Raw genomic sequence first — 21,076 nt, forward strand, 5'->3', positions numbered from 1 at the left:
AATATGATGCATGCTAAATGTGCAGGTCTCACTGGGCGTGATTGCGATAAGATCGCTGGTATTTCTTGTATTAAAGAAGTTTCTTCAAACGTGCTTGATAATGGACTATTTATGGTGTTTTAATTTGCGGAACATCTTTTGGTCATTATTCACTGCCGAAAATTATCTAGTGCCCTCAGCACAGCACGATTTTATAGACTGCATGTTTAATCTTTCGTTGTTTCAAATCAATTCAATTTCTAATCATTTAAATAGTACACTTGACCTTGTATTTGTTAACGACTACCTTATTTCTAATGTGTCTAGTTCCCCTCCTTTATCTCTTCCTAAGGATGTGTATCATCCTACTTAAGAGATTGCAATGCTCAATTGTAATCCTTTCATTTCGTGCGCATCAGCCAATAAGCCCCGCTATTGCTTTCGCAAAGGAAATTATTGCTGAATCAGCTTATTTATGCAACCGATTGGCATTTCTTATATGAATTGGTTGATATGAATACTGCCATTAATTTTTTTTATATCACCCTAAACTCCCTCTTAGATGTGTGTATTCCTAAGACAATTCCTTCGACTACTTTTTCAAAACCACCCTGGTTTACTCCCATATTATCACATCTAAAAAATGTAAAATCCAAATATTTTAAAAAGTTTAAAAAGTCTGGTTCGTGTACAGACTTGGCTAAATATTCCATAGCCAAGTCGAACTTCTTTCTTCTTAATTCTCAATGCTATGAGAATTATCTAACTCGTTGTAAAGGCAATTTGCCCAAAATCCGAGGCAGTTTTATAATTTTGTAAACTTGAAGCGTAAATCTTCAAGTTTGCCATCTTCTTTTTCTCTTGGGATGGATAAAGCTAGCAATGACACTGATTCTGCTAACCTCTTTGAAAATTTTTTCCAATCAACTTACTCTTCAGTCTGTCCTAATACTAATTCTTACCCTTATACTATTTCTTCCGCTAGTTCTATACCTCCCCCCATTATTTCACACTCCTCTCTCCTATTAGCTATAAACTCTTTAAAATCTTTTTACTCTCCTGGGCCGGACAATATTCCTAATTGTCTACTTTAGGAGTGTAGTTCTTCCCTTTTTTATCCATTGCTAAAACTTTTTAAACTATCCCTTGAAACTTCTGTCCGCTATTCCTAAATTATTTGAAAAAATAATCACTTCGAATTTGCAGCATTTCTGCAAATCAGTTGTTTTCCCTGTTCAACATGGATTCGTAAAGAATCGGTCAACTTCGACCAATCTGCTTGAGTTTACTTCCTTGGTAAGAGGAGCTTTCCTTTCGAATATGCAAATTGATGTCATTTACACTGACTTCAGTAAGGCGTTTGACTCTGTGCACCATGACATTTTACTTTTTAAACTTGATCGAATAGGTTTCCCTCTGTGACTTTTACTTTGGATTAATTCTTATTTAAAAGGTAGGACCCAAAGAGTAATACTCAGCTTGACTACCTCTAAACGGGTTCACGTTACTTCTGGTGTTCCTCAAAGTAGTCATCTTGGACCTTTACTCTTTACTCTTATTATAAATGATCTTCCCTCTGTTATATCACATGTCCGTGTACTCATGTATGCGAACGATGTCAAACTTTTTCTATCATACACTAACCCCCTACATCATTCTCGTCTACAAGACGATTTGAACGCTATGCAACTTTGGTGTTCGGCCAATCAATTGCATCTAAATTGTTCAAAGTGTATGTTTATGACATTTAATCGTACTACACCTTATCTTGTCAGTTATACAATCGACAATATCCCTTTGCAACGTATACTAACAGTTAAGGATCTAGGCGTTATTTTTGATTCTAAACTCTCTTTCAGTCTTCACATAGATACCATTGTAAATGAGGCAAAAGGTGTGCTTGAATTCATCAAACGATGGTCTAAAGATTTTAATGCTCCTTTTATAACAAAAGTTCTGTACGTCTCTCTTGTTCGCCCTTTCCTTGAATACTGGTCTTGCATCTGGTCTCCGCAGTATAACAATAGCCAGGATCGTATTTAATCTTTTCAGCAGCAATTTCTGCTTTTTGCCTTACGAGCTTTAAATTGGAACCCTAATCTTCGTTTGCCATCCTACTCCAGCAGACTGCTTCTTCTCAACCTTCCTTCGTTAACCAACCATAGGACAATTCTCGGTGTTGTCCTTCTACATAAGGTGATTATTGGCGATCTGCTAGGGCGTCTTAAATTCTCTGTTCCGGCTAGACCAACCAGAAATTATCGCCCCTTATTCCTATATACGTTCACAACAGAATACGCTATGCACAATCCTTTTCGCGTGCTATGTAAAAATTATAATAGTTTGCATTACGTTTTCTCTTCCGAACTGTCTCTACCCCTAATAAAATCGTTGCTTTCAGGATACCTTCGTGAAGTCGCTGACCATTCCCAGCTATGAACAGGGGCATAGCTTGCCGGACAGGCTGAAAAATTTGATTTCCCATTACTTTTCTCGTTGTCCTATCCACTTTATTAACAATTTTCTTACTTTCTTTTTTCCTATTTATTGTATTTTTTTTATTAATATAGCAAATTAAGATTATTTTTAATTTCACTTGAGATCACCCTTTTTCCTACTTACAACCTTCTGCTTAGATGTAGGCTCTAATAGCGTCACTGACAAAATTAGCTGTGAAAAGGGGCACAGCTGGCCGGACTGGCAAATAAAACACCTCCATCGGTCGGTGATGCTATTTAGAAAATTGTATTCTTTAACTAGGCTTTTAGCATATAATTCTTATGTATTATCTATTGAATGATAAGGAAGACACTCGTTTTGTCGACCATTAATAAATAAATAAATGTGGGTCATATGGAGTGGGATATCTGCCGTGTACAAGTTGTGTAGGAGGGGACCCAGTCCGCTGCCTTGACGGACACCCGCCTTTATATAGCGAACCGGAGAGAATACTGTTCTGACTTTGACTTCAAACTTACGCTTCATTAGAAAGGATTTTCGGGAGCAATCTATCCGGACCTGGTCTAAGGCCTGCTTAACGTCTACAAAGAATCCATAGCAATAGTCTTTGTCGTCGTAAGCCTTAAGAATATGGTTAATCACTCTGTAAACCTGTTCAACGTACCATACCATACCCAACCCTGAACTCAAATCGGTGATTTGGAATATTGGCCATTTGATCCATAAGCCTAGCAAGTCGGACGACGGTCAGTCTTCGCAAACGAGACTGATCGGCCCATATGACTCAGGGTCATAGTCCGGCTTGCCCGACTTATGGATCATATGAATCCTCGCTAACTTTCACTGGGCAGGGAAGTTTTGCGTCCTCAATATGGCGTTGAAGATCAACGTTATAAAAGGGTGCGCGCGCATTGGCCTTCAGAGTGGTGTGGCATATTCCATCATGGCCCTGTGCTTTAGCTCTGGGAAGGACTTTGACGACGTTAATCACCTACTCCACGTGGATGGGGCCGATAGGTGGTGACATCTAAAGCGGAGCCTCCAATGCTCGGGTATTCTCATCGAGCTCTCCTGGGGAGGCCAAATCGAAGGATGTGAACCGTTCTTCCAAGTGGTCAGCGAAGGTATCAGTCTGCTCTTTGCCTGTAAGGCAGCATGTTACGTTGCGACAAAGGAAGGGATCGGTTCTCTAGAGTTGGGGCTACAAGTGTTTAGTTGCTCGCCAGAGCGAGTATCCTAAGTCATGGGTATAGTCCATGCTCTCCAACCTTCTGGAAAAGGATGCGTCTTTGTGTCTGCGAAGGGCCTCCTTGAGTTGCCACTCCGCTCTTCGCCACTCCGCCTTGGCTCACGGATGCTGAGTCTGGAACCTGCGTGTGCACCGCCTTTTGATCCTGAGCATGTAAGCTGTACCTGTGGGCTGTCCATTGCCAGCACTATCCAGCCGATTGGCAACTGGTGGGGGGATGGCTTCGGCTGCTGCTGCTGCGCGTCTTTGCTTTAAGCAGCTTAATGGCGTCCTCTACATCCAGTCTAGTGCCAATATCAGTATTGAGGTGAATACTATCACTCATCTGTCTCTGGAATGCACCGAGATCACTGCGTGAGTGGATCAGCCTCGGTATTGCGCTAACCACTCTGGCCCTGCTCTTCAGGGTAACAATCAGTGTCAGGTGGACGCTCGGGAGGTCCCAATCGTCAGCGGGAGAACCGTTGTGAGAGAACCGATGGCCAGAACCATCGCTTGACAATGCACTAGGCTGTTAGCTTGTTGAAGGAATTGCTGCTATTTGCGCCCCACGGCCGGGGATGTGCATTCCCGTCGTCTCCCACTAGATATCTGCCTTCAGCTGAGCTGATTATGACATTGAAGATTATGACATCAGTCGACGTCTGCTCATTTGGCCTGCAATAGACTGCACCAAAGTCCACGCATCAGTGGAGACTTTCACAGTCGAATATTGGTAAACACGATTTGCAATTCTCAATAAAGGGAAGTGAACCAAGTTACTCTGGACAGCGCAGCTGCCACTAGCTAAGTAATTTTGTGTCCAGTGTACAGAGTACGCCTCGAAGCCAACGATTCTGAGGAAAGTAGGACCCTTGGTTCTAGTTTCTGACAGCAAAATTATTCCGATAGCGTGTATTTGTACTAGAGCCTCCAGCTCTAGTACTGTACTTGACATTGTCATTGACATTCCAGATTAACACCTTTAGTGGTGTGTTCATTTGGATAGCAACGCGGTCAAAATGTTAACGATTTGCTTTGCATACCCAAAACCGGCTGTTGCATTACTGCCATTCTTTCGATAGCTCGGCTCATGTCCTTGATGGCATAGGAAAGTCTTTCCCCGTTTCCAGATGTCTGCTGTTGCTGTTGTTGCGCAGTCAGACTTCTGTTGCTGTTCCCTCAGCAATCTATGTAGTCTAACTTGCGCTGGTCCTTCTCGCTGGCTAGCGGGTAGTTTTGTTCTCTTTGCTGAATGCAGCTAGTCTTTTTCTGGAGGCAGCGGCGTTAAGAAGCCCTTCTACTTGTTCAGAGGGTGCTGTACGGGGGAAATCGACAGGTGTGGGCCCATGAACTTTATTGCTGCCGCTTCGGTTCGCTTGAGTCAGTGGGAGATTTTTCATTTTGGTGGGCTTTGGGGCTCCCGCACGCTTTGTATATTCGGTGAACCTATCGCAGCCTTTATAGTTGGAAGGGTGGTTACCACCGCAGTAGGCGCACGTTGCCTGAACTGAGTCGCGCCGTGTGCAATCAGCAGTGCGGTGATTAATCCCGCATTAAACGCATTTGTGTTGTTTTCTGAAGAATGTGGCCTTGTGCCCGTACTTCTGATATCAACGGCATTGCACCATGTCCTGGCTTCTTCGAGCAGTCTTCACCTTGACCTCCTGCTTGCACAGCTTCCTGATGGTAAGAGCGGGAGTGGTAAAACCTTTGATGACTACGCGGTAGGGCTTTTTCTCCTGCAACTGGTATGAATAAAATTGAATTTTTTGTTCTTTCAGCGAATTTCTATTTTTGAATTTATTCCGCGAGAACGTTCGTTCACTTCGTAGACAAGAAGTGAATGCTGTACTTATTATTTCTTTTACATTTGTTTCACTTACTTTTCGTACCACTTCTATATTTATTACATTTTGCATGCTATCCGTTGCCCACGAATCATTTAGGAGAATTAAATTGAATTTACTTTGATTTAAAAATGTCGTCCCAATACAATCGGATGCCCCATGGATTCACTGCCAACCACCGTCAGTTTTGTTCAAATTTTTATATTTGAGAACAAAATTGAATGCTGTATAGCTTCATCGATCGAATGTTTACTCTCTACACTTTTTAATAAAACTGATCGGGCTGCCAGAATCCATCGTACATTTTATAAATGGGGATATTTCGGTGTTGGCATTGTAAAATAAAATAATTTCAAAAAGCTTACATATTCATTTTTCTCTTGACTAGTTGTTTGCATCTTATAAAGGCTGCAGCTGTTGCCTTCATACCCTAATTTTGCACATGTAAAGCATGGTCGACTCCTTGAACAAGAACACGTTGCCAATATCGTTTAACAGATCGTCTATAGTCTTGTCCATGAAGATTGGGTTTGAGAACATCCATTCTTGTTCTTTGCCTTTGACCTTGCTGCAAATTAATATACGCAGCTTTCTGTCATCCACTCTATAGTTCGAACGTACTGTGTTCGCTATAACATGCCAAATGTTCTGTAGCCATTGGTTAATCCTGGCGCTCTGCTGAATTTGGATTCCCTATATCTTGCCCCTAACACTTAGGGTACCTTCCGGTACATTCCGGCGAAGAGTTAAGCAACATGTCCTTAGTCTTCTTTTTAACCACTGAGCGAAAGCGTTTTACCTGCCCATTAGATGTTCTATGAAGGGTACGTTTATCACGCTTACGTCCTAATAATTCAATAGCAGAAATACACCGGCTGCGCCAACTTGCAAATGTTTATTATCATCAGCAGAGGCGGTCTCGTGTCTTCTATCGTTCGAGATGCGATAGGCTGAACCACCGAACTTTGGGCATTTGTTTACGCAAGTGAGGATACATTTTTTGTCTGTGGGAATATGTCAATATTTAACAAACAATTCAAGGAAAGCTCGTTAGCCAATTTGGTCATTTTAGGAGAAATGTAATCCGACATGACATGTTTCGCATTCTCCTGAACCACGCTATGGATGTCTGATGTCGAGCACGTCGGCTACAAAGTTTTAGTAATAACAAAACTTCGCAGTTAGAAAGGCCTTTACCAACTCGGGTTGGAAACTAGCCAAAGCTGGAAGAGTACAGTGAAATGCATTATCCACGATTGGGTTAATGCCGGCCTTATTGTTTCAAAAAGGGTTAATGCCGGCCTTATTGTTTCAATTAGGGCGTGCCTTTATTATGTGGCGAGTTTTTTTTTGCTAAAATTTTTTAAAGTTTCTGGAACGGATTGACTGAGCCTGGTTGAACTGTATTGGTATCTTTCAGGATGTCGGAGATCGGTTTTGCTATTGCAGCAATGTCTTTGATAAAGCAGCGGTAATAGCTTGACAAACCCAACAAAATCTAACACCGAATACTGTAGTCGGCTTTTACATATTCTGAAACTGACTTCGCACCATCCTTAGTCACTATAAAACCGAGGTACTCCACGCTTTCTTTAAAAAATTGTCTCTTCTCGTGTGCCACGCGCATGTTCGCGTCTAAAAGACTTTTTTAAACCCAGTCGACATGCCCGACATGATCCGACTCGTATTCCGAAAATATGATGACATGTTCGACGTAAACATTCTGCTCGCGAAGAACGTCATCTATGGTTTTTTAAGAAATGCTCGCTGCATTCTTCAAACCAAAGCTAGTTTTTCTTGTAGATATATTTCTTGAGTTATTTTATATTTCACTTGTGGGTTTTATACGCGTCAATTAGTGTATTTATAAATGCAGTTATATCGTTTTGGTCAGATGCATTTAAAAATGCGGTTGAGTTAAATGAGAAGAGTGATTTATGCAAGAGAGCGGTACGCGACGCTTTATTCGTATCCAAACTTAGACTTATGACATAATTTTGGTTACAATGAGCAAAGCTAGCCTGAGTCGCCGTCGCTCTCGCGGAGTCGCCATCGCTGCCGCGGAGTCGCCGTCGCTGTCCTCAGAGATACAGCGTTTGCGCCTCGTGTATGATGTCACATGACCATCGCGGCTGGCAACATAGTTGCGACATATCCAGCAAATACCAATAGTCAGTGGTTAATTTATACATTTGCATTTGGTTGATTTACTTGAAATATGTATCCACACATACATTAACACGTAAAAAGAACTTCGCGGTCGTTTTAGTTATAAATATAATCTCATATTTTTTTATTTAATTAAATTGATTAGGTATATAACTAGCCCCTATTTAGAGAATAAATCAATTGCTATCGTTTAATACCTTATCACCATACTAATAATTGAATTTTGTTTTCAAGAATACCCGCGTGTTAATATATGTACGCACAAGTATGCGGTGGGTTCTTTTTAATATCTGATGTTTCTGAACCACTCTTTAAGAAAGCTGGAAGAGATTTTAATGTACCATAGAATACTCGTATATTCGAAAAAAGCGCGAAACTTAATATTGTTGCTGTACTTCCAATTATAATTTATATTTATTTGATTTATATTTCATCGATGGTGGGGCTTGTCGGCCGATCCTACCTTTATCTGTGGATGCCAGGCTGTGTAACCGCAGAATGGAATTTTTTCTGATTTAGGGCATATTGGCTATTGGTTTGCTAATGTTCTTCTTATCGCTGAGAAGGGATTTGGTTTCCCAGTCCTGCCCGCTTCCCATAGGAAGTAAACTGCTTACGCATTTCCTAAAGGGATTTCGGACAATTGTAATCAGATAGTGAGTAAGATGATTTCATTTAAAGCGATTTGATAGCTGCTCGCTTGACTGAACAAATGCGCTTTCTCTGAGTTAAGTCAACACATTGAATGACTCTTGTATTGCAGTCGTCACCGCTATAAGAAAACTACAGTGGCTAGGGAGTCTGACGGCTTTTTTAAATCTAATCAGTTTTAAATTAATAAATTTTAATGTTACTATCTGTATACTTTATACAAGAACTTTAACAATTTTGATAAATTTTATGGAAACTTGGCATTTTATCGAATAAACACGATCAACACGGGCAATAGGCGAACTGTTATGTAATGTTAAGTCCCCAGCTCTTATATCTTGGACATACAGGTAGACTGGAGTGGTTAGAATCTCGGCATTGACCAAGAATGAATGTATATAAGATTCATTATTCTACACATTATCTTACCTTTTCCAAAGCTATACAAATACACCATCCAATGTAACCAATTTCTTGTACTATTCACAGAATATACATTTTCCAAGTATACCGCAAGTACTATAGCGGCATCAAGTATTGTTGCAGCAATGAATCGACTTAAATGCCAGCTATGTACGTGTGAAAACATACATATATTCTTCAGCTTTTTCACGGATTTAACAAGTGTGGGACAGGTTTGGTTAACAATACAAAGTAGCAACAAATTCCTTTAATGAATTAAGTTTTCTTTCATTTATAGGATCAACTGCATCAATGCACGATACAAATGGAAGTCTTATATAATGACCAAAGCCATACAATACAACCATATTTTCTCGGCATTGATAAACAGCAACCATTTAATGCATATTATAATAGCCCATATCTTCAAAGTGATCAGCACCATCAGAAGCGCCTAATGTCCGTTTTGCCCAAGATCGCGCAGACTTGTAAACTGCAGGCACATACGAAAAAGGATTTACATGAAATAAAACTTTGAAGATAATTTATACGCTTTTCCTATTTTATATTAATATATGCCTCCCATGATTTTTTTATATCGTAGATAGAAGGATGTCATCTGGACTTATCTGAGTATAAATATATATTATCAAAGTCTATATATGTATAGCTTTATAAAGACAACTGTATATAAGTATGTTTGTAGGCTAACCTACAACGCGATATATCATTTATAACTAGTATGGAAACAAATATTATATTCAGTAATGGTTTTTAGTACACGTACAATGGACATAAGACTATTTTTGTTTTTTTGTTATTGATAAACTTTGTTTTTTGAGGGGCATATTATTCATATACATATTTCATATATTAACTATTTTTTAATGTATATATATATATATATGCGTATAAATGAATACTTGCTAAGAAACCGGCAATTTTAAGCCAGATAAGCGCCGAGCTGCCGGTACTAATTCAAACTACCTTCTATTCAAATATATAATATAATTTTGTGAAACTTTGAAAGCTGTAGCTGTTGCTCTCGACAACTTTTTGTTACATGCATTTGCACAAAATCATTATACTTATTTTTTTTTCCAGTTTCACAAAGTTCAGGGTACTAAGACAGAGACTGAAATATAAACTTAAATGTTATTTGAAAGCTGTCAAATATTGTTATAATTAAAATAATTTAGTTAGTTATATTATACTTTAATAAAAACCTAAAACTCGAAAAAACCCAATGCTATTAAAAATTTAATAAGCAGGTAATAATATATGAATACATTTTTGTTATAAGTAGGATATCTACATTGATATATGTCACTGTCGCCATTCCTTTTTAGCTATTTTCCATTTAATATTTATCCGTGCGCCATTTCTTAAATTTATCTTGCGGATGTCAAGGCTTTAAATAGAAGTATGAAAATTAGTGTTTTAGGGTTGTTGGAGCAGTATATATATCGGGTTATTCGCGTTAGATGGGACAATATAGGAATTTAAGACAATATATGCCCCGCAAGACGCTAAAACGATTTTATTATAGCTTTATTGAGTAAGCAAAGTACTAATACTAATAATATTAATATTTTATATGCCTACTCTTAAAGCACAAGAATAAAGCGGTTGTGGCAAAAAGAATGTGAACCCAGTTAAGTCAATTTCAATTAATCAAACGGTGTATTTTGGAATATGATGCTCGATAATTACCGAATATCATTCTTAAGTTTAACTCACGAAGGGCAAAAAAAAGGAATTCTCTTGCAAAAACACAAGAGCGTAGCTAAAGAATAGGACAGACAAGAGATATAAATATTGTAAAGTGGGTAAGAAACCATTTGGAGAGACAAAGTCGCTAGCTTTCATAAAATCAGTTTAGACTTAAAAGGTTACCTTTAAACTAGGACTGAAAGGCATACATGCCAGGTTACGACAGATATCAGGGGCCAATTTTAAAAAACCAATTTTAAACCAAAATATTTTATGGCTTTTTAAATTAAAGTTTCATATAATTTCGACAACTATGTGACAATGCATTCTTAAGGCTAGATTCAGATACGGTGGTGAAGCGAGGAGCTTCACCCAAACTTAAGTTACACTACATTGCAAATTTATTCAAATTAAACTTTTGAAAGCACAAATCTGCGTTATCTTCGGCCACCGTGAATGGCTTGTTGTCTTCATTAAACTGGAAAGCGCAGCATTGGTAACTTGTGGATAGGGCTATAATATTGCTTTCCACTGGCCGTTCTAATTTCAGCGACTCGAAAGACGCCGTCGTCTCTTGCGTGCACTGCCGGCACTCTGCCGATCAGCCACTGCTAGGGCAGCAGCTCGTCCTCAACGACGACCACCAGCTCGTCCACGATGGCGTTTGGCAGGCGATGGTGCTATTTGGTCCGAGCTTGGAGTCCGAGCACATACTCATTTAACCATTGCCAGCACAACTATCGTTCGAGCGACATGACAGCGTGCCATCGATTTAGACAGGTTAGACCCTGATGTTCTGAAGTCTCTTCTGTCGGCAGAGCCCTTAATGGGCATCCCAGGTGGCCTGGCGTGTGAGTCTCGCCGTCGCTGGGTTCATCGCTGAGAGCTCATATGGCCTGGAACTTAGCTCGGCTGCCACCGCGACTAGAGTCGTCTGGAAGCTCTAGCCTGTCGCATACGCTTTTTACTGTGGCTTCACGAATTATGTCGGCGTCTTCCTCGATTGGAGCTCGCAACTCCTGAAACTTTCGACTAAAATCATCGCGCTATCGCAATGGATGGTCAACGTGACTTCTCGACGGTCGACGATTATAAAAGTATTTGTTGATAAGTCAGTATAAAACGAAGCTAAGGAAACTAATAATGCGATGCACAACCTATATGTAGGCTTTCGACGCATTCAAAAGGTCGTGCTAATTGAGTGAGCAACACAAATCGACGCCATGGATAGCGAATGGGCAGAACGCTCGGAGTCGATCTGCTGGTAAATTTTTAATAACTTGTGTTAGCAGACGAGGCTTGCATTCAAAACAACGAATACATAAACTTACTTTCTCACAGTCGCTCACGAAGAAGACTCACGAGTACTCTTAGGTTAGCTTTGCTTATTGTTACCAAAATTATTTGTCATATCTTTTTTTAAAATAAAAGAGAACTCGAGAAATAAATCGACAAGAAAAACTACGCGCAAAAATAAAGCCACAATACAACGTTCAGCGAAGAATATTTTTTTGACGGCAGCAAAGGAGTTAATCGTAATCGTCTCAATAAAATAATGTGACTTGCGATGTGAGAAAAGACATATTGGATATAATTTAAAACTGTACGCTAGATGCAAACGTTAGATGCAAAATAACATTTTTTTAAACATCAACAATTTGTTCAACCTAATTCGCCAAAATAGTAAGCAAAAAGAAACCTATTTCGACAATTTTTTAATCATTCTGTGTGATGAACGGTTTTGCTTAGAATTTTGTTTGGGTTCGAATGAGTCACTATGACTCCGACGTACACAATAAGAGACACAACGACCACGTCGATAGTGTGTTAATGCGTTTAATAGGAGTATTTAACACTTTACAGATATCAAGGTGTGCTGTTCCGAGCGAACCAGACACAAACAAGTAACAAGTGCTTCTAGTCGGAAGCTCCCGACTATGGAATACCCTAAGCCCTCTTTTTTCAACACCAAACAAATTAAACAAGTAAGAGGTTCTAGTCAGGAGCTCCCAACTGAGGGATACCCTAAACCCTCTTCTTCCAACATCAAATGCATATATATATTCTATTCTAGAAAATATATGTCAAATTTGGGGACTCTAGCTCTTATTATTTACCAAAATTGCCCAAAAAACAGGATATCGATATCGATTTTTATCGATTGCTTGGAACCGGAGTAAGATATCGATTATCGGAAACAAACTCAATCTGCGCAGGCACTAGGAGCACCTACAGCTAAAATTTCAGTCTCTAGCTCTTATAGATTCTGATATCCTTGCGATCAAATATGGGAAATGATTAAAATTTGATTGGTGTCTGTTTTTAACCAAGTCGAAGTTTTGATATTTAATAATTTTTCTGAAACGTGTCATGTTTTTGTAAAGTGTCATATTTTAGTAATTTCGGGTTGAAAATTCCTAATCTAGTTAGTTGCATACCTAACTCTATGTCTTCTATGTATTCTGTGTATTCTTGAAGGTTGAATATAAGGAGTGCTAACCTTTGGTTTTCCTCGTCTGCTTGATTTAAGTTATTTATGGTTTCTATGCCTGTATTAACTGTTTTTATTACTCGATTTAGTTCATTTGCTTGAACGATATTTTCTGCTATATTATTCATTTTAGATTCTAATTCTTCTATATCTTGTTGGTCTAATGTGTCAAATAGATATTTAAAAATTGTGCCCATAATGTTAGCAAGACCGCGTTTGCTACGTTTTGCTATTCTTATGCCATGTATTTCTCATTCTAATTTTTCTTTTAAGTATCTTATCTGTGGATGTCTCATATTCTTCAGCTTGTTTAATGAATTTGTTATATGTTTGTTCTAGATATTTAAAAATTGTGCCCATAATGTTAGCAAGACCGCGTTTGCTACGTTTTGCTATTCTTATGCCATGTATTTCTCATTCTAATTTTTCTTTTAAGTATCTTATCTGTGGATGTCTCTCATGATTTTGTTATATGTTTGTTCTGTTTTAGTTATATTAACAGACAGATAATAGTAGTTTACGGGTAAGTGTATTACTTCTGTCTTAAAGATTAAGTAGCCATTTTTAGCTTGTGTTGAGTTGATTTCTAAGCTGTGGAGTTGGACTTCTCGGATTCTTAAATTAAGATTTGTAAATGTGTGATTTTTCTACCTCTATTCGTTTCTTCGTAATGCTTATCATCTATTTGTTTGAGGTTTCCTGTTTTTTCTCGAATGGAGTTGTAGTTTTAGATCTTACAAGGAATGATGCTAAAAATCGACTGTCTATTTTAAACTCTTGGCGTTTTCCGTTTGAATTTGTTATTTTATTACGTTTATATTCTTGGGTATTATATGCGGGTGTTACGGCATATATAAAGATATCGGCTGGTGTTCTACCAGTTGTATTATGTTTTGTCTTATGATTATACGTATAAAGCATCGTTTCAAATTTTGATAATTTATTTTCTGGATCGGACTCGCTCTTAATTATTCTAAGCTTTTCATTAACTGTTTTGTGAAATCTCTCAATACTAGAAATTCCATTTTTGCTAGTAGCTATAGTTATTTGGACATTTTCGGACTGTAACCATAGATGGAGTGCTGCGCACATGAATGTTGAATGTTTATCTGCTTTAATTTCTATTGGTTTACCCATTAGGTTGAAAATTTGGAGGATTGCTCGTTTTGTTTCGAGCCAATCTCTGCTGTTTATCTCTATTAATGCTGCGTACTTGGATTAAATGTCCATGCACTGTCTATTGTCAATGATATAAAAATCCATGACGTATTTCTCTCGGGGGTTAAACGTTTCTGGAGTCGTTTGAAAAGAAAGTTTAGTATTTCTATGTTCTGTTTAGGATATATTGCATATTTCGCATACGTTTATAATATTTTGCATTAACTTTTGGTGGTCAGGGTAACAGTATTTTTCTTTAAAAAGGGCTGTGACCCTTTCTATACCTGGATGCAATAAGTCCTTATGACTTTTAAGGATGATTTCCTTGAACTTTGCATAGGTTTTATAACTTGTTCACTTTCATCACTTTTGATAAGTTATTTGGGTTGAGTATTTCAACATTGGCCTTTTGGAAAATATTAAAGTTTGGAAGTAAATTACACTTAGTGCATAGATATTCTTCAATCATTTCTTTAGCGTATTCATTGGTCATTTCCTGATAAGATATTTTAATTTTTATTTTGTGAACGTAGTGTATAGTTTCTACTGTGTTAATATTAGCTTTTATGAACTCCAGTTTTCTGTTATAATAATTAATAGGTCTTTCTGTGATAGGAATATGGTTTTCATTATCTTCTTGCGCACTGTGTATGGTTGAGGCTATGGTATCTGAAGTTTCTCCTAATAGATTTTCCTCTTTTTTAATTCGTGATAAAGCGACTGCTACATGATTTTCTTTTCCGGGGACATATTTGATATAGTAGTCAAACTCATTTAGCTTGATTTTCCACCTTTGTAGCTTCATATTTGGTTCTTTCATGTTATTTATCCAAACTAGGGTCTTGTGATCGCTAAGGATCCCGAATTTTCTACCGAATAGATAGGACCTGAAGTATTTGGTGGCCCAGACAATAGCTAATATTTCTTTTTCTATTGCCGAATAATTAATTTCGTGCTCATTTAGTGTTTTGCTTGCGTAGCAGATTGGTTTATGCTCTTGTGATAATACTGCTCCTATAGCAATATTACTGGCATCTGTAGTTAGTGAGAATTTTTTCTCGAAATTGGGACATACAATTATCGGATCGGACTTTATAAGTAATTTTAACTTTTCAAATTGTTCCGTGTATAGTTTATCTTTAATGTTTATAACTGCACTCTTTTTATACCCTGAACCCATTAAAAATGGGTAAAAGGGTATATTGTATTTGTGCAAAATCCAAATGTATGTAAAAGGCAGAAGGAACCATCTCCGACCCCATAAAGTATATATATTCTTGATCAGCATCAATAGCCGAGTCGATCTAGCCATGTCCGTCTATCTGTCCGTCCGTCCGTCCGTATGTATGAGCTTAAGGATCTCAGAACCTATAAGAGCTAGAGACCTGAAATTTTAGATGTAGATGCTCCTAGTTCCCGCGCAGATCGAATTTGTTTCCGATAATCGATAACTTACTCCGTTTCCAAGCAATCGATATCGACATCCTGTTTTTTTAGCAAATTGGGTAAATAATAAGATAGAGCCACCAAACATGATATGTGGCTTCTAGAATATTATAGATATTTCAAGTATCTTTCATTTCATACCTATCGCCACCTCCCCGCTACCACTCCAGAGCTATAAATCAAGTTAATAACGCAACTTTTATTGCTAACAAATTTAAACCACAATTAAAATGCAATTGATTTTTTCAGAATACACAAAAATTCTATGGTACAATAAGATATACTGTAGAAATTATTATAAAGATCGGTTAAGAAAAACCAAAGTTATATGCAACTGCGAATGGAATGGGGCAGCAGCTTTAAGAATTTCTGTATACATGTACACACACACATTCATGCGCGTCTGCTTCGCATTCTAATAGCATGGTAATTGCATCTTTATTTGTAATGTTATTTTAGTTCCTATTTTATCATAAGTACTTAATTATTGGCGTGGCTGCTGAGTAGAGGCATAGCAAGTGGTGCGGTCTGTCGCGAGTTCAAGCCCTACCGGGGAAAGTTTATTATTATATTTTTTTGCTGGTGTGGCTGTTGAGTTTAGTCGACAGTAAGTAATGCGGTCAGTTGCAAATTCGAGCCCTGCCAAGGGAACTTTTTTTTATTAATTGGTGTTGTTGGCTTATATAATTTGGTGTTGAAATAAGAGAGTTCAGGGTATCCCCTAATCGGAAGCTTCCGACCTCTTACTTGTTTAGTTTTGCCGTCATTGGTTTTTCTATTTTCGCAAAATTTGGGATGAACTTTCGGTAAAATCCGCAGTTCTAAAATTGATTGTTTTTTCATGAATTCACATTTGTCTAATTGCAAACTTTCATCCATTTGGATTTGGCGAAAGCCCTTACCGAGGTCAGTAGTAAAATACTGACATTTTCCCAGTATGCTATCCATTGCTAGTATGGGGTATTTGTCATCAATTGTGAATTCATTTAAGTTTCGATAGTCAATGACTATTCTACATTTTTGTTTGCCGGATGCATCCCTCTTTTTGGGTATGATCAAATTTGGCGAACAGTAAGAGGATTTCGACTTGCGAATTGTCCCTCGTTTGATCATATCTTTGATCTGGTTTTCGACTTCTTGGTCGAATGCTTGGCCATATTTGTATGGTTTTTTATAAGCCAGATCTTCATGGGTAGTTTGGATGACATGTTTAACCGGGCTTGTAAAGGTCAAATTTTCACCTTCTCGGTATTGAATATCCCCAAATTCATGTAAGATTTTTGTTAGTTTTTCTTTCTCCTCATCGTTTAGATGATCAACGCGGAATTCGTTGCACTCTATGAGTTCGTTGTTGATGGCGAACACAAATTGTTCGTCATCTGATGGGGCGGAACGGGGTACTCAATTTTTGACTCATTCGCTGGCAATTCGCTTTTCGAATTGTCTTGCATGGTAAATGTATATTCCCTTATCCGTATGGTTTTTATCTTTGTAGTCTATTAGGGCTTGAGTACTCTCTACGAAGTCTCTATCTAATAACACGTTATAATTTTGTGAAAAATTATGTAAATAAAATTTATGATTAGTGGGGCAAAGTTTGCTGGGTTTCAGCGATTTAATTGTTTGAACTTCCAATTGGCAAGTTCTTATGTTGAAATTTAGGACATTTTCTTTCATTAAGTTAATAGACGACCCCATGTATATTACAGATTTTAGGATATTATTATTCATGGTTAGTTTGATAAATGGGTTGGTTCTTCTTCGGTTTCTGACTCCGACGCAGTTTGAAGAAAATTTTCGGACGTGTCCATTTTCATTTGACCACTACCGCTTTCGCGTTGCCTTTTTGATGGCGGATTGGGGGCGGATGAATGTTTTTGGTTATTTTGGTAATTAAGAGGGTTTTGTGCCCTGCCTTTGGTTAGATTTGGACTAAACTTATCTGTGGACTACAGTCAACTTGGGATTTTGGTTTTTGTATATAGTTACTATAGTTTTGTTATTTTGTTGATTGATTAAAAATTGGGGTTTTTCTGTACTCAATTTTACCTCGATTTTTGTTAGAAGTAGCTGGTTTGGTTTGGTTGCTTGCGCTTTTATTTCTATCGAACAATACTACATCGTAAACGCCTTCTCTTTGATCATGAATAACCTATCGGCAACTTCCTCATAATAACGTCTTGAACTTTGTTTTTTAATGCATTTGTATACAACATGGTATTCATCTAATTGTCTTCTAGTATTAACTTATAACGAATACTTACAAATACTTCCGGTGAGATGAGCTTCGACCTCAATTCTGTCCAGGTGTTGGCAGGGGATAGCTTCGTGACCCTCTACGCGTCTCCTCCTATTTGCATTTCGATGACTGCGAACAGGACGCTGTGTTGGCCAATATCCCTCGTTGGATATAACTGCATGATGAAGTCGATGCGCCTTATAGGGCGCTTAGCTCCTCGGTGGCTCCATTAAATGTTGGCACTTGCCTTATTTGGCCTAGTGCTTGTGAAAGGTGTTGCTCGCTTAGTTGCAAGACTGGCTCATTTGGTTGCGCCATGGTGTCCACTTTTCACTTTTGTTGTTGTTTTTGTTCTTGGTGTAATTTTTTTTTGTTTAGGTATGGCGTTATTTCGCGCGCGTTACCAATGAGTGTGTCTTGCAGGGATCAAAGGATTTGCAAGGCCAAGGGCACACTCACTTTTGTGTTGTGAATTAAAATTCACTACCTAGTAACTCAGATTGTCCAAAGAATCAATGCTTGGTAGAGTACTAGATAATTGCAATGAAATTGCAATGTCGGGTTTTTGTTTGACCTGGGATCTTATAATCCTTGAGAGGTCAATGAGCACTTGCGGCAAGTTTCGCGTGTGTTCTTTTGCGGATACGATTTTCCAATGATTGTGCGTTCGCGTCGATCATCAGCGCCGACCACGATTTGCTTTAAAGACCTGGGGCAACGATTGTCCGTTAATGGTCTTATATCACTGGCGCATCCCACCGGCTGCGCCAATTACATAAACCAATACGCGTTGTTTAAGAAAAATATAACTTTATTTAGACCAGCGTGGCTTATTGGAATTTACAGTTTGTGCACGATGCAACTTGACGGTTTAACGTCTTCAGTAAAACTCAACTTGTATAATTTTGTCAACGCTTAGCCAATCTCGGCTGAGGGCTGAAGATCATGAGCTCGCTCTCTTTTAACAATACTCTCATTATTTTAATGAGTTTCAAAAATATACTAAGAGCCTGAATTTGAGCTGCGTTGGCAAATTGGGCATTTGGTGGGAATAAGGATTATGGCGGATGTTTATGTCTAATGGTATTCGATTTTATGATTGGTCCCACGCCAGAATTGTTATTGTCACCAAGAATTTATAATTTTGGGGCTCTGGGGTCTATTGTTTACAAATTGGGGTGTCTCATGTCACATATGTGATGCGCTTAGTTGCTAGGGCTTATGTGTAAGGGGTTGGCATTAGGTGCTGTGGACATATGTTATATGCTGTATTCGGTTAGATGAGTGTATGTGTACTTATAGTATATGTTGTGGGTGTGGTACATATGTCACTATATATATTCGATTTTAGAAACTTGAAAATTGCCCAAAAAACAGGATATCGATATCGATTTTTATCGATTACTTGTAAATGGAGTAAGTTATCGATTATCGGAATCAAACTTGATCTGCGCAGGCACTAAGAGCACCTACATCTAAGATTTCAAGTCTCTATCTCTTATAGGTTGTAATATACTTGCGTTCATACCAATGGACAGACGGACGGACGGACAGAAGGACAGGCGGACGGACATTCAGACGGACATGGCTGGATCGACTCGGCTATTGGTGCTGATCGAGAATGTATATACTTTATAGGGTCGGAGATGCTTCCTTCTGCCTGTTACATAAATTTGCATTTTGCACAAATACAATATACCCTTTTTGCCCATTGTTAATGTGTTCAGGGTATAAAAAGAAAGCTCTCGTGGCAGGGTTCGAACTCGCAACTGACCGCATTACTTGCTGTCGAATCTACTCAACAGCCACACCAACAACAAAAAAAAATACTTTCCCTGGTAGGGCTCGAACTCGCGTCAGACCGCACCAATTGCTATGCCTCTACTCAGCAGCCATATTAATATTTAACTACTTATGAGAAAACAAGTAAGAGGTTCTAGTCGGGAGCTCCTGACTGCGGAATACCCTGAACCCTCTTATTCCAACACCAAATAAGTAAAAAAAAGATGCCTTGGGAGGGCTCATAATCGCAACTGACCGCAGCCACACCAATATTAAGTGCTTATGAGAAACAAACGAACTAATATAGCATTACAGAAAAAGTTTCAGTTACCATGCTGTTAGAATGCGAAGCAGACGCGCTTGAATGTGTGTGTGTACATGTATACAAAAATTCTTGAAGTATTGGCTAGTTCCCATCCAATTGCGCAGCTACATATAACATTGGTTTTTTCTTAACCGATCTTTATGAAATTTTCTACAGTATATCTTATTGTACCACACAATATTTGTGTATAATCAAATAGTCAATTGCATTTAAATTGTGGCTTGCTTGCTTGTGGCACCAAGAAAATTTAAAAAAAAAAAGTTGACTTGGCAGGGTTCGAACTCGCAACTGACCGCATTACATGCTGTCGACTCTACTCAACAGCTACACCACAAAAAAAAAAAAAAATAATGAGTATTAAACTAACAAATTTTAATGTTACTATCTTTATACTCTATACAAGGACTTTAACAAGTTTAATCAATTTTATGGAAACGTGGCATTTTATCGATCCTTTAAAATAAACACGATCAGCACGGGCAATAGGCGAACTTACGTTCAAAATGTTAAGTCCCCAGCTCTTGTATCTCGGACATACAGGCAGACTGGAATGGTTAGAATCTCGGCGAAGTCCAAGAATAAATGTATATGAGATTCATTTTTCTACACATTATCTTACCTTTTCCAAAGCTATACAAATACGCCATAAGCGCCGAACTATCTTCTATACAAATATATAATATGCTTCACTTTGAAAGCTCTAGCTGTTGCTCTCCACTTCATTTTGTTAAATGCATTTGCACAAAATCACCATACTTATTTTTTTTCCCAGTTTCACAAAGTTCAGGGTACTAAGACAGAGACTGAAATATAAACGTATATGTTATTTGAAAGCTGTCAAATATTGTTATAATTTAAATAATTTAGTTAGATATATTATAATTTAATAAAAAATTAAAACTCGAAAAAACCCAATGCTATTAAAAATCGAATAAGCAGGTAATAATATTTGAATACATTTTTGTTATAAGAAGTATATCTACATTGATATATGTGTCGGTCGCCATTCGCTTTTACCTATCATTTTCCATGGCGACCCGTCACACATGAGATATTTATCCGTGCGCCTCTTCTTAAATTTATCTTGCGGATGTCAAGGCCTTAAATAGAAGTATGAAAATTAGTGTTTTAGGGTTGTTGGAGCAGTATAAATAACGGGTTATTCGCGTAAGAGGGAACAATA

At 38.1% G+C, this 21,076-nt stretch overlaps 1 protein-coding gene across 4 annotated transcripts in view; it reads left to right on the forward strand.

Annotated features, from left to right (window-relative positions):
- CycD (cyclin D) overlaps positions 1-21,076 on the forward strand; it is a 174,419-nt gene that overhangs the window by 117,030 nt on the left and 36,313 nt on the right. For 2 of the 4 annotated variants that reach the window (XM_032433274.2, XM_002059969.4), the window contains 2 exons: positions 8,827-8,972; positions 9,038-9,768. The exons of 1 other annotated variant lie outside the window; for it this stretch is intronic. In XM_032433274.2, coding sequence (XP_032289165.1) covers positions 8,827-8,972; positions 9,038-9,277 — 386 coding nt within the window. In that variant the 3' untranslated portion in view covers positions 9,278-9,768. Of the gene's footprint in view, positions 1-8,826; positions 8,973-9,037; positions 9,769-21,076 lie in introns of those variants that run through there. One more of the 4 variants, XR_011417266.1, reaches the window with a different exon arrangement.

The sequence above is a fragment of the Drosophila virilis genome, unplaced genomic scaffold (assembly GCF_030788295.1).
Source record: "Drosophila virilis strain 15010-1051.87 unplaced genomic scaffold, Dvir_AGI_RSII-ME tig00001562, whole genome shotgun sequence".
NCBI lineage: Eukaryota > Metazoa > Arthropoda > Insecta > Diptera > Drosophilidae > Drosophila > Drosophila virilis.